The sequence below is a fragment of the Paralichthys olivaceus genome, chromosome 7 (assembly GCF_024713975.1).
Source record: "Paralichthys olivaceus isolate ysfri-2021 chromosome 7, ASM2471397v2, whole genome shotgun sequence".
In the NCBI taxonomy this organism is placed as follows: Eukaryota; Metazoa; Chordata; class Actinopteri; order Pleuronectiformes; family Paralichthyidae; genus Paralichthys; species Paralichthys olivaceus.
The window spans coordinates 9937574-9954416 of NC_091099.1; the positions used below are offsets into that span (position 1 = coordinate 9937574).

General features: G+C 43.6%; 3 protein-coding genes across 5 annotated transcripts; 2 read left to right on the forward strand and 1 right to left on the reverse strand.

The window, feature by feature from the left end:
* Position 1: 1 nt before the first annotated feature.
* On the reverse strand, positions 2-4168 carry rad52 (RAD52 homolog, DNA repair protein). 2 transcript variants are annotated; one of them, XM_020078910.2, is made up of 12 exons: positions 4015-4168; positions 3698-3766; positions 2890-2991; positions 2588-2681; positions 2443-2510; positions 2198-2316; positions 2042-2117; positions 1714-1943; positions 1279-1469; positions 752-823; positions 391-630; positions 2-296 (listed from the first exon to the last, which is right to left on the reverse strand). In XM_020078910.2, exons 2-12 carry the CDS (start codon positions 3752-3754, stop codon positions 235-237), a joined length of 1311 nt encoding a protein of 436 aa, XP_019934469.2. In that variant the 5' UTR covers positions 3755-3766; positions 4015-4168; the 3' UTR covers positions 2-234. The 2 variants fall into 2 exon arrangements, with proteins under 2 accessions (XP_019934469.2, XP_019934470.2); XM_020078911.2 differs by lacking the exon at positions 752-823.
* A 1242-nt stretch (positions 4169-5410) lies between these two features.
* Positions 5411-13909, forward strand: prr5a (proline rich 5a (renal)). The gene is made up of 11 exons (XM_069528606.1): positions 5411-5950; positions 7693-7823; positions 9594-9719; positions 9810-9890; positions 10361-10409; positions 10542-10599; positions 10692-10783; positions 10880-11020; positions 11564-11699; positions 11786-12064; positions 12160-13909. The coding sequence occupies exons 2-11, from the start codon at positions 7693-7695 to the stop codon at positions 12447-12449; spliced, it is 1383 nt and encodes a 460-aa protein (XP_069384707.1). The 5' UTR covers positions 5411-5950; the 3' UTR covers positions 12450-13909.
* A 1065-nt stretch (positions 13910-14974) lies between these two features.
* On the forward strand, positions 14975-16679 carry tmem60 (transmembrane protein 60). Of its 2 annotated transcripts, none has more exons than XM_020111654.2 (2): positions 14975-15131; positions 15364-16679. In XM_020111654.2, exon 2 carries the CDS (start codon positions 15442-15444, stop codon positions 15844-15846), a length of 405 nt encoding a protein of 134 aa, XP_019967213.1. In that variant the 5' UTR covers positions 14975-15131; positions 15364-15441; the 3' UTR covers positions 15847-16679. The 2 variants fall into 2 exon arrangements, with proteins under 2 accessions (XP_019967213.1, XP_069384708.1); XM_069528607.1 differs by having other exon boundaries at positions 14986-15131; positions 15396-16679.
* Positions 16680-16843: the final 164 nt, after the last annotated feature.

A 16843-nucleotide genomic window follows, 5' to 3' on the forward strand; every position in this document is an offset into this window, starting at 1 on the left:
AAACATCCTAGAGTTTTGTTTATTAAAGTTTGGTATGTTTTGATCAGAAATGTTCTAGCATTCCCCCAAATACATTTTTAGTAATACTCTTTACAAATATTACAACTGACTTATTTATTTTATGTAACAGCAGCAATAAGTTGCAAAATTAGCTTGATGTGCACATTAAAATGAACATTAACACAAAATACAATAAAGAGGCTTCTTTCTACAAAGTGCCGAGGACGTAAACTCTCAGGTGTCCAGTCTGCGTTTCTTCATGTACTGTCCTTGTCTGTACGGACTGAAGGCGTCACCTGTAACATGAAAACATAAAAAATAAAAGATGCTGCATTAAATTCATCCAGCAGCTCATTAACAAAAAAAGCGACTCTGCTGATAAAACCTCACCTGGTTGCCCCTGATACAGGTTCTGGTATTGAGGTGTGAACTGAGCCCTTTCCTGTCCTCTGTTGCGTGATGGGCCCTCGTCTGATGGTCTGCACGGGGGTCTCTGCGGGGTCTTACTGCGGGTCTGCATCTGGTGATTCCCAGGCGTGCTTGGCCTGAGCCCACTGGACGACGGCGCACCTGTGGGGACATCCAGCTCCTCGATCCCATCCAGAGTGAAGTCCCAGGCGTCAGGATCATCTGCAGAGGGGGACACAACAGAAGTGAGCAAGGACGGAAGGTAAAAGCTGAACAAAGGCAGGTTTCCTCACCTCATATACTGTCTAAGTAAGTTGAGCCCTCTGCTGGTGGCTCACAGCACCTGCTAAATACTCATCCCTGCTCCTGGGTCTGGCCGAAGTGCTGTTGCTCATCGCAGGTCCAGCTTCATGACCTGGGGAACAGAAACACCAACAGACCAACTATAGTCTCATTTACACTAAACTGCTGAATATAGAGACTCTTTAAACTGGGGTTCTCACATTGCCGGCCCTCAGACCTAATCGTGGCCACAAGATAAAAAAGCCCCTCCGTGTTTCAGTGTTGCATCTTTACTGTGGCGCAAAAAAAAGTCTCCTTCTAAACAAACAACAACTGAGCTGTAGAAACTGGAGGGAAAGCAGTTTCAAGAGTTGGACATGTATATTTTGTGGCATTTAATGTATCATTTTCTTTATGGTCTGAAAAGTAAAAAGTCAGATTCCAGGAATAAACGCTCAAACTGTTTAAAGAGGGTTCACGCATGAAATGAATAGTTTGAGAAAAAGACAGAAAAATCAGTCCAGTACGAGGTAATATGAGTTTGACGCCGCAGCTTTCAATGAATTATTTAACGCATGAAACCCTTACCTCCACCGGATCCTCGACCAATAGGAACCTCCGCCTCCTCAGACTTTGCCTGATCTTGTTTTTGCTGCTGCATCTTTTCCTCCATCTCTTTCCTGAACTTCTGCTGCAGCTGCTGCTGTCGAAGCTTCCTCAGCTGTTTGGGGTCGGTGTGCACTTCAGACCCGTCAGCGTCCACCGGGTCCATGGAAGGTCTATGAGGAGGACATGGAGAAATAATCTCAAATGTGACAGATACAGAAGAGATGAGGAGGTGTAAAGCAGCATTAAAGGTCAGTGTGTACGATTTTGTTTCATCTACCAGTGAAGTTGCGAAATACTAAAATCTGCTCTTCATCTCACCCATCCACTTTCAAGCATGTGGATTTAAAGTACCATGAAAATGTGGCACACCCTCTCTAGAGCCAATACTTGATTTGTCCAAGCAGAGCTGCTCACCTGGTGCTGATGTTCTCACTCGTCCTGTCAGGAGCAGGGCCAGCATTAGGAGTGTGAACGTCTGAGTAGTTCTGGTTCTGGTGGGGGACTCTGGGCTCCAGAGGCACCCTGGCAGGACGGGTCGCAGATACAAGCTTTTCCTCTCGGACCAGACTGGAGAGCCGGGCCTTCTCCACTGAAGGCTCCCCCGCGGAGCGTTTGGTCTGGGCTGGGTCGAGAGGAGGAGGAGGCTTTGTGTGCAGGAGAAATGAGAAGGTTCAGCTACCACAGATTTTCTGAATGAAAATAAAAACACTAAATGCTAAAAGTTGAATTTACTGTGTCTGACCTGTTTGGGGATCTTGTTTATGGCGAGGAGATATTCTTTATCCAGGATGCAGTTTCCAAGGGCATTACCAAAGCACCTCAACAAAACAACACATGTATTTTAATCTAAATATTTATTTTCTTTATATATTAAGTATGAACATTTAAATTTCAGTACTTCAGTGCTCTCTTCATGCCGTCAGTCACAGCTTCCTTTCTCGCTTTTTCCAGTGACAGAGCTTTCGACTTCAGTCCCTCGCTTACTCCGTAGCCCACATCCTCGTGAAATGCCCCGTCCTGGAGGAGATGGTGACCGGGGGTAAAGGATAGAGACGATTTTTGGTAAACCAAGTTTTTTGATGAGATGATCTGTCATGTGACTATTCTGCTAGAATCACAATGAAGAAACATTTGTGAGCTAACCTTCAGCTGCACTTTGATAAACGCACTGACTCCGACATAAAACTTCCCATTGACAAGGTCGACAAAGTCTGTAAAACACAAACAGTTCCTGTTATTCTGGCTTTATGGCTGCTTTGATGTTGAAACAGCATCCTCAGAGTCGTACCAACGTTCTGCTGAGAGATGGAGTGAGACCATCCGTTGTATCCAAACATTTCGTTAGCCAGACCGATGACTCGATGTCCTTCAACATAACAGACCTGTTCAAACCAGAGCAAACACAGTTAAAGCCAAGTGGTCTTGTGCAACTATTGGTTTTAAAGTTTTTATTCCAGCCTGATTTTGCTCAACCCATCTGTTGTATTGACACTTTAAAACGTTTGTGACACTTCACATAAACTGTGTGAATTTTTTTCACAGCTGGAGAGAAACAGTCAGACACTGACGGAAAGAAAAACAAAGACTTGCCCTCTGTCCTCCTCCAGCCACTCTGGTACTGATGTACTCTGGACCCAGCCTCTGCCGCAGAGCGTTTTGAACAGCCTGGTATTCATCAGCTGTGTAGGTACACTGTCAACACAGAACAGATAAGCAAACACACACACACCAAAGAAAAAAGGATGGATTTCCATGAAACTTGGTGGAATGATGGGACACGTTTAGGAAAGTTTAGGAACTGATATCTTGTTTAATTTAAGAGGCCTTGGCAGAGTTTTACATTCGACTGAGCACCATTTTAGGGGCCAAAAGGCAAGTCCCAATAGTGTGACTGTACACACACACACACACACACACACACACACACACACTCACACTCACACACACACACACACACAATGGAGAATTAGTTGCTCCTGTCTGGGTGTGAACGTGCACCATTAAAATGTATGTTTGTGATTAACAACTGAACCTGAGCTCCTGTTTCCATCAGGGATGTGTGTTGGTCCTTTTGTTTTAATTCAAGATTATAGATTTTCTACTGCAATGAACCTTACAGAAGAGATTTAGCTTCCACCGATCACTGTTCTCTCAGAGGGAAGAGAAGTGTGTGAACATGATGAAAGATGTGAGGAAACACAGGCAGTCAGCTCAAACCCTGGATCCTTCTCGGTTGTGTGAGTGGGATGTGATCCAGACTGGCTTTAGCAGCAGCCTTTAGAGGATCCCTCTGTGCTCATCCTGCTCTGTTACACTGTGAAACACCAATGGCTGGTTTCATCATAGCTGAGCTTTGACTTTCTAATTCATTCATTCATGCGCCCTGTAAACCACCTACCTGCCCGAAACACCTGCCTGCAGAGGGGCTCTTCTCCTCCATGCTGCTGCTGGACATGGCTGCAGAGCTCTGTTATGGACAACAGCGCTAGTTAATACAGCTAACTAACAGGTTAACTAACTAACTAACCAGCAATAGTGTTAGCTTATCTGAGCCACCAACACTTCGCAGCTTTAGCTTGTTCACTGGAAGCTAACAGGAAGTGAAGGTCATTTTTAAATTTGCAAAGAAGTGAGTTAAACTAGCTGCACTCCAAATCGCTAATACCGCGACACACATGTAAATAAGCGTATGTGTAAATAGAGATACAAACGCACGTGATAATATTCCTCAGACGAAGGTTCAGCGATGAATAAATCCGCCGCAGTGGTTGTTTATCTGCTACATGTCAGCTAATCTGAATAAACCGGTTTAAAGCTCAGTCCTTGAAGTAAACGCTTTCCTGAACTTCCCGCTCGGACTAAAGGGGGCGGAGCTTATGCTGCCTTCAAGACCGTCGGAAAAAATAAAATGTTTTTGTGTTGGACTTTAGAAAAGATTAGAATCGTGAGGTTTAGATGTGGTGACAGACTTTGTGAGGTTTTATTATAAGTGTCTGCGTTGCTTTAGTTTTGTCGATGTGGATTTTATCCCCCATCAATTCTCAAGAGCAGTCTGCAGCCTCATCATTCTGCTGTTACCATAGAAACCATATTCGGTTACTGAGAGATTATTATTTTTCAGTGCTGAGTAGTAAATGTTCACAATGTGTATTTTATTTTGTTACTAGAGAAATAAAAAGAAATACGTTCAATTCTAATCATTTCATTCTGATAATAAGATGTAGAAATATTATATTTCTTTTATATATATTTGACTTCCAATGTGGATTCAGTGAGTTTTTCCATGTGTTTTTTCCACACTGAGAAACTGTGCAAGTAATTAATTTAATATTAATAACAATAATAATAATACATTGTATTCTACCGGAACAAGCTGGACAGTTAACATTGAACAAAATGTTACAGTAAATAATCACAGTGAATGAAATAAAAATCTTTATAGGTTCTGTTAGTGGGAGTCTCCTTGATCCAATGAGAGAGATTTACTTCACCAACAGATTAACTGTCACAACATGCATATAAGAGTCATCGTGTGTTTATTTACTATGGGTTCTATTTGTGTAGCAACATCAACAACAAATCACGTTATATTTGGGGATTAGCTGACAGTGTTTGCATGCATTATTTGTCTCATATACATTCATACACGTTTTTTTTTTTTTTACTAATTTTCACAAGAGACTCAGTTATTTACATGAAGACCCGTGCAAATGGAGGATTAATCTGCAAAATGCCTGCACTGGCAGATGGCAAAGACACAACTCCATAGATTAGGGTCAGTGGGTACTATACTGCCTCCTATTACTGTATATAGATGTGTTGGCCACAGCAACAAGGCACATCCATACTCATGGTTGTACTGTAACTACTGCAGCTCAGGCCTCGCTGTTCTCAACAGGCCTGTGTTGTTGTTGGGTTACATATCTCTGTGTGTGTGTGTGTGTGTGTGTGTGTGTGTGTGTGTGTCTACTCCTGTACTTATATCTTTGTGAGGACCATTCTAAGCATACACCCTAGGACATTTTTGGAAAGTGAGGACATTTTCACCTGGTCCTCACAAATTCAAAGGTTAAAGCCTTTTAGGGTTAGAATAAGGTTTAGGTTAGGGTTAGGCATTTGGTTTAGATGGTTATTTGGGGTAGGGTCCTAGATAATGCTTTATGCCAGTGAGTGTCCTCATGACTAAAGAGAGACACGTGTGTGTTGGTGTCTCCTGCATGACTGTGTTATACTGAAAATTGTCCAGACACGTCCACAGCTCGATAAACTCGTGCGTTAATGTTCTCGTAGATCCCACTGCCCCCCCCCTCCTCCGTTCGGCAAACTGCTTGAACCACCAGGCGCGTCCACGTGCGACTGGTGTGCACGCGTCCAGGTTCGTTTTGCATCTCGTCAAAACAAAGCGGGGGCGCGCCGGCAGAGAGCGAGCAGAGCGAGCGGCGGTGCACGCTTCATGAATGAGTCCCTCTCCTCCAGCACCGCAGCCCGGACCCTCCTGCCGCCTGCGCCCCGACGCCGAGACCCCGCGTGTGTGAGCGCAGACCGGCGGGGGAGCAGCGCAGCCGATGAGCCCGGACAGCGGTCGTCTCCCGGCAGGACTGCATGAGAACACGCGCACCTCACCAGGAACAAGTCGACGGGAGAAGCTACGGTGAGTGCGGACTGCGGTGGGCGGGCAGAGGCGCGTGACACACGGCAACTTTGGAGCCATTAATGATCCAGGTTTCATCCAGAGGTTCCTCCTGCGTCGGTGTGCGCGTGTTGACGAGACGTCCAAGTTGTTTACTGTCACGCTCGGTTCATCCACGCAGGTGAAAAGAGAGGAAAAGCTCCACGTACGCACGACTGCCTGCACATTCCTCCTCTAACGTGGACTGTTGACTGCGTGTCTGGCCGATTGATCACCTGTGTTCTGTCGAATAAACGCGTGGATTGGCTGCAGCAGGGGGACAGGAGACACATGGTGGTTGATAGAAATGAAAAGAGGAATCGAACGGAGTGTAGTCGTCCCTAAAAGACGAGGAGGAGGAGGAGGAGGAGGAGGAGGGGTGAACAAAAGCACAAATGCCCAGACTGGCGTGGCATGTCGGGTATACAGCGTGTATGTAGTGTAGTGTGTGCGTGTGTGTTTGTATGTGTGTGTGTGTGTGTGCATGAGATGTGATGTTAGTCTAATGAAACAGATCAGACACATGAGTCAGTCATCGATCACAGACACAGAGGCAGGTTTGTGTTGTGTCTTTGTCTGAAGAGTGACAACAGCCCAGACTGTTGTTCTCCCCTCTGACCAGGGGATGGTGCTCCACCGTGTACAGTAGGTTTCTACTGGGAGACACCCAAATACACGGTACACACACACACACACGTACACACACACACACACAGAGAGAGAGAGAGTAGCGTGGTTACGTGGCTTTTACAGGAATAACAATCTGCTCCCACTCACACTCTACATGCACACACATGCATTTCCTCCTTATTCCCCTGATGTAATATGTGTGTGTGTGTGTGTGTGTGTACTTGTGCTTATATCTTTGTAAGGACCATTTGGAGCATAGACTTTACAGAGTCAGGACATTTTGGCAGGTCCTCATTTTTTCAAAGGGCTCTTTGAGAATTAAGACTTGCTCTGGGGGTTGAGATGAGAGTTAGGTTCACGATCAAGGATTTAGTTGTGATGGTTAAGTTGTGTAAGGGGCTAGGGAATGTATTACACCGATGAGAGTCCTCACTAACCCTCATAGAAGTTCAAGAAAGTGAGTGTGTGCTTGTTTTTGTTGCCTCTAAAGGACATTTTCAATATTAACTTTGACTCTGTCAGGACCAGTTGACCTAATGGGGACCAAAGCCTGGTCCTAATGAGGCATAATGTCAGGTCTGGTAAAGGTTAGGGGTAAAATGGGAATTGTGGGTTAGGTATAAATCGGTCAGGGTCAATGTTTTGGTTAGGCTGTCCACAATGAATAGAAGTCGATACAGTGTCCTAACAATTATAGCTTTGTAAACTTTTGTGTGTGAGATTGTAGTAAATTTGGAGCGTAGCTTGAGCTCCGATTGCAAAACTCTCCTCCATGGTGTTGTAATAACAGTCAGTGAGAGAGGAAACCGAAAGCAGCCGACTCATTTCACACTACAACTGCTTGTTTTTCTGCTGTGCCCCTGTGACTTTGAGATTTACTCTACATTTTATGTGGTGGTGCTTTTATGTTCCTTATTTCATTATTGTCTCAGAGTAAAGAGCGGCAGCTGGATCACGACTGTGTCAGCGTCTCAGACATTTGTCTTTGATGCCTCACGTTGCTTCACGTAGCTGCTTCACGTAGCTGCTTCACGTAGCTGCTTCAAGATAAACCTCAATAACCATTTCTCCATCATCTCCTCCATTATTCTCAGATGCTTGATGGACTCCGGAGGAGGCATGCCTCCAGGCCCTCCCCCCGACCCCTGTCCCTCAACTTCAGCACCTTCTCCGCCCCTCCCCCGAGCCCGGACATGGACAGCAGCAGCGAGCATCCAATCAGGAGGTAAGGCTCAGTTCCTGGGATTAACATTTCAAAACATGTCAGCAGCATCTGGGAAAATGCATGAACTATTCATTAGCTTTAAGATCCCCTCATGTCTGGTCCCAGAAGATTTCATTAACCATCAGAGCTTTGCCTGCAACATGCTGACCTAATGATAATGATCTCCTGGTGGGTGTTTGATTGACTCATTTCCTCATGTGTGTACATCTCATCAGTCTGTGCACCTGCTTTCCATGAGGTTTTGCGAATGTGGGTCTGGAATGGGGGGAATGCCGTTTCTGGACTGCGAGAGTCTGAAGTCATCATTTCTTAGCTTTCACCAGGTCCTCCTGAAACCAAACAGTATTTTCTTGTACATCAATGAATGCATAAAAAGTGTGCACTTAAAATTCTGATCACATCCTGTGCGACGTGAATCACGTTTTAGGAGAATTGCGTGACTCAGACGAATGGATGTGTCACACACAGAGTTGATCCAAGATGGAAAGCAAAGGGGCCAATAAACAATGGCCAGCTTCTTGCGGATGTATAATCACTGCCATATACAGCTCCAGAAAAAAAGAATAGATCTCCAGATTTGTCTTAAATCTGCACCTCTGCATGGCAGCCATTTCATTTTGGCGTCTGTTGAATTTGGAATTTGAAAATGTTGCCTGTAGTTTAAAGAATAGGAACAAAAGCTAATCTTATATGAACACATCTATAAACAAGTATTTGTAGTTGGTGTTATAGTTATATTTGTACAAATTCAAATGTATATATTGCAATATTATATTGTGTGGTTTCATGGAGATTATGTGGCAGAATCGTTTTATTTTTATGGATTAAACAAACAAGGAATAACAAATTAATATGACGGTTTTTTGATGTATGGATTTTGTGAACTTTGGACAAAGTTATATATCATTTAGTGTGAATAATATAGCCTTCGTAAGCAGTTCAGACAACACACATACTGAACGTGACTCAAGAGGGTTGGGAAAGATTTTTGCAAGCTGTTCCAGGGAATAAAAAAGAGGAGGAAGTGGATATGGTAATCAAATATAGATATTATCATAACTACAGTATCAGCCAGTCTCATGTATTGTTCTACTTTTCGACTTCTTGTTCTGCTGCAGTATGTTGTAAATCCGAGGGCAGGAAAACCCTCTCAACTGTTGTGTATTGTGTCACTGCTTCCTATCCCTGTTGTTGTCAATAAGCCGAATGACTTCCTCCTCCACATCCCCTCAACTGCTTCAGTCTGCTTACCCTGCAGATCGTTTGGCATCTGTGGTTCTGCATAAATATTTTGCATCAATGGCTGTATTGTACTGACAGGGAGGTAGTGAGGGAGGAGGAGAAAGCCTCCAGCGGTGCTTGTGCTATTGTTTTTTCTTCTCTTCTGAGATCTCAGGCGGTGCGGCGACAACGTGGTCCACCTCTGGGCTCGGCTCCACCCATCCTGCTCTTAACGTGCTGCCCCTCTCTCACGACGCATCATCCTGTCCTACTTCTCTCCTCCTCTGTCGCCGGCCACTCTTTGTCTTGTCATTGTGCTTTTTCTGTCTGTGTGCTCTCTCTAGCTCTCTCTATCGCTCTCCAATACTCACGCTGTTTGTGCTCTCCTCTCCCCTTCAGCTATCTCCTCTTTCTCCTCATTCTACTTCTTCTTCTCCGTGTCAGTGTGTGTCAACCCAGTGTGTGCCTGACCTTCTTTCTCTTTTGTCCAGCACCTAGCGTATACATTCTCTCATTTCTCTTCAACCTTCTTTATATCTCCCTCATGAGGACTCTGCACCGGCTGAAGTTGATGAGCTCCCCCAGCCTGAGCGAGCTGGGCAAGAGTGAGAAAAGTTCACCGGAGGACAGAGGGGAGAAGCAGAAGAGGGCAGGCGCCAACGCCACCTGGAACAGGTACGACGAATAACATGCAGGAAGGGCTGTGTTTAAATACTCGTGGGACAGTGATGTAGAACGAGTTCATGTGTGTCTCTGATGTTACAGCATCCACAACGCCGTCATCGCCGTCTTCCAGAAGAAAGGTTTGGCAGATAATGAACTCTATGTCCTCAACGAAGGCGTCCGGTGAGTTTAATCATAGAAAAAGACGCGTACAGAGCACAGGGAAAACATATCCTTATTTTAGACTGTCGATGTCATTCTGTGCTATAATTAGTTTAATTAATGTCCTGTCTTATGCTGACTGAATGATTTCTTGTGAATGAGGTTGTTTTGTGTTTGTGGGTGTGTGTGTGTGGGCCTGGGGAGTCATGTGGTCCAGCCAGATATCTCATTATCTTACCAAACCAGATCCGTCCCTCCTATCACACCAGCCTCCGTTATAGCTCAGTAAACACATTTCCATGTACAGAAAAGCCACAAACGGATTCACACACACATTTCTTAAACTACACAGCCAACTCTGGGTTATAACGCAGGGTAACATGGTGTTTAGTAGATCGCTATCAGTCAACTCGGTCAGTAAACTGCAGGTTATGAACACGTACACACACATTGTTACTGACAGCATGTATTAATTGTTTTATTTTTCTCAGGCATCTGTTGAAGACTGAGCTGGGGTCCTTCTTTACTGAATACCTTCAGGTAACTCGACCCTGATTTTAAATTTCAACTTTATTCACATGCATGAAACTCACTGGTAAATTTAACAGGAATATTTATAATAGAGAGCACACTCACCAGTGACCTCAGATAATCATTGTTTTCCTTTCACAGAACCAGCTGCTGACTAAAGGCATGGTCATCCTTCGGGACAAAATAAGATTCTACGAAGGTACGGCTGCTTCAATACGTCGTCTGGAAATATATTGTAGTGAACGAAGCCTAAATTAACTGTCTTTTTGGCTTCTTGTTTAATCGATGCAGGTCAGAAGTTACTCGACTCTCTGGCAGAGACGTGGGACTTCTTCTTCTGTGACGTCCTCTCCATGCTGCAGGCCATTTTTCATCCGGTGCAGGTAAACAAACGTCTTCAGACAGACTCTGCTTGTTTCGGTCAATGTTTGATGCCCAAAGCGTAAGTTTGAAACAGTTCTGATGTTTTCCGTGTGTAGGGTAAGGAGCCCTCAGTCCGACAGCTGGCTCTGCTTCACTTCAGGAACACCATCGTCTTAAGTGTAAAGTTAGAGGACGCCCTGTCTCGACCCCGGGCCCGAGTTCCCCCCTCTGTTACACAGATGCTGCTTATTCTACAGGTACAGACCTGGAGGCACCCACTTCACTGCTTCTGTCCTCTCTCACTGTTTGGATGTTTCTGTTTTTAATAATCATGGTAATAATATTAATAACAATAATACATTTTATTAATACATCACGTTTTAACAGGACATTTCACATGGGTTAAAAAAACTGAGAAACCAAGGACAAGCAAATAACTAAAAATGGAAAATACACGTCATAAGAGTGTGTGTGAGTCAGACAATAATTACCTGCTGCTCCACCACTTTGGTTAAAGGTTACCACAAGATCACTGCATACAAGTTGTGATTCTGATTCAGAGCCCATAGTGGCCTTATAATTTATTTAATTCCTATTGTTGTTATTATGTTTGATTATTGAAAAATTAGTGCGTGATCAACATTCAGAAAAGTACAAATAACACTTGTACGAGAAAAATGCATCACATTTTCACATTCTGCTGCAATATTGAAATATTTGGTATTTTTACTTTTTTCTAATGGACATGAGCACTAAGGGACAGCTTTAGTTGATGCTCAATTGACTGTGTTTGTTTACAGGGGGTCCATGAGTCTCGTGGTGTGAATGAGGAATACCTGAGGCTGGAGTCTCTGGTCCAGAAGGTGGTCTCACCGTACCTGGGCACCCACGGTCTTTACTCAGGAGACGGAGAAGAGGCCAACTGCTGTGTTCTTGGTGAGACATAACCCCAAAAGCAAAGTATTGACACAGAGAAACGTTTCTTAATTAACACTGTTCCTTCTTTTCCTCTGGTCTTTTAGAGAAGCGTTTACCCTGGGGCTGGCCCAAGACTGCAGATCAACCATCTAAAAACCCTGTGGTACGATCCAAGAGCTACAACATCCCTCTGCTGCTGACCCCGGTGGCTGAGTATGACCCAGATGCCAGCTCTGTTGGCAGTGGAGGAATTCGACGCCACTCGGCCTGTGAGATTATATCATGCTTGGAGGAACAAGGACTGACCTACACTGACCTGGCCCCAGGATCCGAACTGTCTGGCCCCTCCTCCAACAGGCTGTGTGTGGGCTCTCAGTTCAATGGTACGACACAAGACTAAGACATATCCATAACTATGTTGTTAATTATGTAAAAAGAATAATCATAATGTTCTGTAATAATCTGCTGTCATTCACAGGTATTGTACAAGCTGGAGCCAGTGGCATGGACTTGCCTCTCTCGTCTCCCTCCATTCATCCCCTCCACTCCTCAGGAGCTCTCCATGGCACTGAGGCCACAACAACAATGACTGATCTCAGTAGGGGTGCATCCTGCTCGCCGCCCAGTGAATCATCCAGCCCCGAAACCATAATTGGACAAGTGCTCGAGTCTGCAGACTCAGACTCAGATGGGATATTTATCGATTTCCCTTCTCACTCATCAGAAGCTATGGGGTACACTCGCGAAGGCAGGCAGAGCACTGTGTAGCTGTGGTCGCCTTTAGGAACGCACGCGGTACACACATCAATAACCTGGGACAAAGATAAAAGAAAACTACACTTCATTAAATGGGTACCATCTTCCTTATTTACTGTTGTATGGTGGGTTTCCATGACAACTTAATTCAAAGTGGTGTGTGACAACCTTGTAATTCTACAATGAAATTGTTTTAAAAACTATGAAAAACACGACACAATACTACATGAAAACTGCAGTGTCCGGCCCTATTAGTAACTCATTTAGCCTTTTTATTTATTGGACATATTTTGGGTATACTCCTTTATTGACAGGACTATTCAGGTGTGAAATGGGGAGAGAGAGCAGGGAAGTCCATCAGCAAAGAGCCAAGTCAGAACCAAACCTGCGGTCACTGCAGGACGACTCAAGCTGCCTAGTGGCAAAAAAACAGAACTACTGTAAGATTAGGAAAGGTAACTTGTTGAGTAAATATAATATATATAGAAGATGTAACAAATATTTACATCTTCCATAGAAACAAATTGGCTTTGACAAGGAAACTTTCATTGGATATTGTGACAAAAATATAAAACTAAACTTTAGATTATTATCATATCCTGTAAATGTAGAGAGGGGCACCTTATCCTTCAAATGGTAAATTGACAATATTTATATTGTGCTTTTCTAGTCTTATTCGCCTCTCAAAGCTTTATACCACCAGTCACTTTTACCCATTCACACGCACATTTGTAAAGCAGTTTTATGTGCCTTGCTTTATCACACACATAAACTCCCTTAGGGTTCACATTGATGAGAGGAGGTTCGAACCACCAACCCTCTGATCAGTGGACTACCCACTCTACATCCTGAATATAAACAAAAAAAACAATCAAAGTGGGAGTTACATGGTTTTCACTCATCTTTTCTGAGGACATTTTACAGCTTCCATTTAAATGGAAAATGTCTGAAACTTTTCATCACAAGTTTGTTTTGGAGGGAACACAGTGATGACATCTCACTTTTGTACGGCACCTTCTGAAAATGTTGAATTGTTTTTGTATTGTCAGCCGCACTCAAAAGAGGTCTAATGCAAAATTCTCTTCTTAGAACATCAGTGTGACAGCATTTGCTTTTCTGTATTAGCTGTGTGCAGCAGGAGTTTGAGAAAAATGCAGATGTTTATTGTTTACAATCGACAAAGACATGAATATTTTGACTGAATGTTGTCTCACACTGTATTTTGCACCACCACTACCCTGTAAATAAAATTGCATCATTGGTTTTTAGGACAGCTAATTAGTGTAAAGTGAGCTTTTACCTTGAATTTTAATAAGGGATTTTTAACTGAATCTTTTTCAAATGATGTTTTACCTCAAGCGTTTTGTACTTTACTTTTTTGACAATCTATGATGTCTACGGAGTTGTACTTTGTATTAATTTGTTATACTAGCCCAGTAAAAAAAATAAATACATTTTAGTAATGTTTAAAAGCAGAGTTAGCTCCTTCTATTGTAAATAGCTGATTTACTGGAAACAGACTATTTGTCCTGAGTGATGTTGTCATGTGTGTGAAAAGGGTATGACGCTGCACTCGTCGGTCTTTATGAAGAGAGGATGCACTTAAGTTTTTTAACTTAGTGATGCTTCGTTAAACCACCTAAAGTCAAAGCCACAGCCAGGCTTTTAAAAATATTGAGGTCATGAGTCTTAAGTCCCCCAATGGAAAGCCCACCCCCTCCTCAGCTCAGGAAACTTTGACCAGACACCACAGAGTGTTGGGATTTATCCTATTTACCTCCACCTTCATCTGTGTTATTTTGTCTGTTAGTTTGCCACGTTACACAAAGACTACTGGACTGATTACCACGAAACTTACAGAACAGGTCCGGGGAAGATACCGTTACATTTTGCTGTGGCAAGACAGGCCGCTCTTCAACATTTACGTTTATTCCTCAGAGAAGAATACACAGATCTTGATGAAAAGAAATCAGGCACTGACATTAATGTGTATGTGACATTTGGTGCAGATCTGGATCTAGTGAATTTAAATGTGTTCTCATAAGTGGACTGTTGGGCCTGGGTGTAGTTATATGCTCTACTGAGTGCCATGCTAGTGTAAATGGTAAATGAACCATATTTATTTTGCTCTTCTCCAGCCTTATCTGTCACTCAAAGCGCTTCATAGTGCAAATCACATCAACCCATTTATGCACACTTTCATGCAGTACTTCTATATACAGCACTTTTTCTATCACACACATTCACGTGACTTTGGAAAGCAGATGATGAGCTGGGGATCGAACCACCAACTGGTGAGTGGACGACCCACTCTATCACCTCAGCCACAGTCATAAAAACAAAAAAACAAAACACTATGCAGTGTTTGATATATAAAGTCACATCAGACTGACCTTGGAAAATAGCAAATTCCCAACTCTTAACCTTGAATTAAAGAATATTATTATTATTATCATTGTTGTAGTAGTAGCAGTAGTAGTAATAACTTTTTTTAAAAATAATATTAATAGTACAAATGATTAAAAAAGCGTGCTTTTAGTTTGAAGACACCAAACGGAAGTGTGTCAATAGCTGAAGCTAAAGCTAACTGCTGTGTTCTCGTATCGTTTGTTTTCCCCGCTGCTGACGCTTCTCTCTGTGTCGTAGAGTTGGTTTTTTGAACTTCGGCTGTGAGGAAACGTCCTGGTGAACGAGGTGAGACTTTTAAAATGGTGTTTTTATTCGTGTTTCGTAGTTAGTTGGAGCTTGCTAGCTGCTAACAGACAGTAGCCTCAGCCCTGCACTAATGCTAAGTGGAAAACATAAACTGTAGAGGGGGTGCTGTTGATGTGAGACCACATGTGAGTGTTATTCTCTGCTCCTCATCTGCTCCTCATGTGCTCCTCACATCCATCGGAGGGTAATGTTTGTGTTCGTGTGTTTTCAGGCGTGTCACCTTGGCTGTGGTCCTCTCTCCAGTCTCTCGGGTGGTGGGTGACACTGGCTCTCTGCCAGTCCTCTGTCGATGAAGATGTCCCTGGCCCAGCGGGTGCTCCTCTCCTGGATCTTTGCCCTCTTCTTCCTCATCATGCTGGTCCTCAAGCTGGACTCCAAGATCCACTGGAACTGGTTCCTGATCTTCCTCCCCATCTGGACCTTTGACACCATCCTCATCCTCATGCTGATCGTGAAGATGGCAGGACGCTGCAAGCCAGACTTTGACCCCAGAGACGGCGAGCAGAGCCTGAAGAGGAGGCTGTGGTACCTGACGGCCCTGCTGCTGAAGCTGGCCTTCTGCCTGACACTGTGCTCCCACCTAGAGAGGCTGGCTGACATGTGGGTCAGCGTGGTGTGTGTCCCTCTCTGGGTGCTGCTGGGTGGGGCGCTGGTGGAGCTGGGACACAGTGTTTTCCACTACAGGAGGGACTGAATCAGAGAACCCTACAATACTTGATTCTGAACATGACAGAAACGTTTTACTCTCAGGCTTCTCAAGCTATGGATGCACCAATCTGATCTGCTGGATTGGTATCAGAGCGGACGCAGACCTTATCAAGCACATTGTGTCTCAGGCTGAATTGACCGATCCACTTAAAATGCTGTTTATTTCTCAATGTCATTATAAAATTTGATGTTTCTGCATCGAGCTCAGCACGTTACAGCAGGTTCCAAACTCAAGAGGCTCCAAAGAGTTCTACACACTGATGTACAGGTTTTAAATCCGATAAGCGTAGAGCATGCCATTGTTTTGACGTTCACATTACTTCCTTCTGGCTTTTCAATGGTAGAAACAGAAATCGTGACAAAACAAAATGTTTGTCTACAATTCACCTCTCCACTTTTTTTGTGGAGGGTGCACACATACTGGACACAAATACAGCCACGGCTGCTGTGTCCATGTAATACCAGGGCCACATTGATGGTATAAAATTACTCACTGCTCAAGCATGCACTGTGTTCCACTGAACCATGTAATACGTTGCTGTTTATGGAATCACTGTTGCATCTCTGTGTATTTCTGTACAGCAGTTAGAAATCTCACAACTTCCATGTGATGAATTTGGCAGTGCATCCCAGACTGTCCCTCTGCCACTGAAACAAGTCACTTTGAATGTAATCCAGAACATTCTCTGGATATATGAATTAAGTCCTTTGCACTGTGCAGATAAAGAATTGTAGTTTACATCCTTGTGAATGCAAAATATAATTCTGTAATACATTTAATACAATTTCTGATGGCTGTAAGGCCATGCTCAGTATTAACTGTTGTCAAGCTTGAGTTTCAATTCATCCTGTCAGTTATATTGCGTTTATCTGGCAGATTCTTGTCGAAGATGAGTTAAGATATCCAGTTCCATCTCTGTGCTGCTTAGCTGTGGTCGGCCTTTTATTGGTAAAACCTGTGCTTTTCTAATGCGATAAAGGTT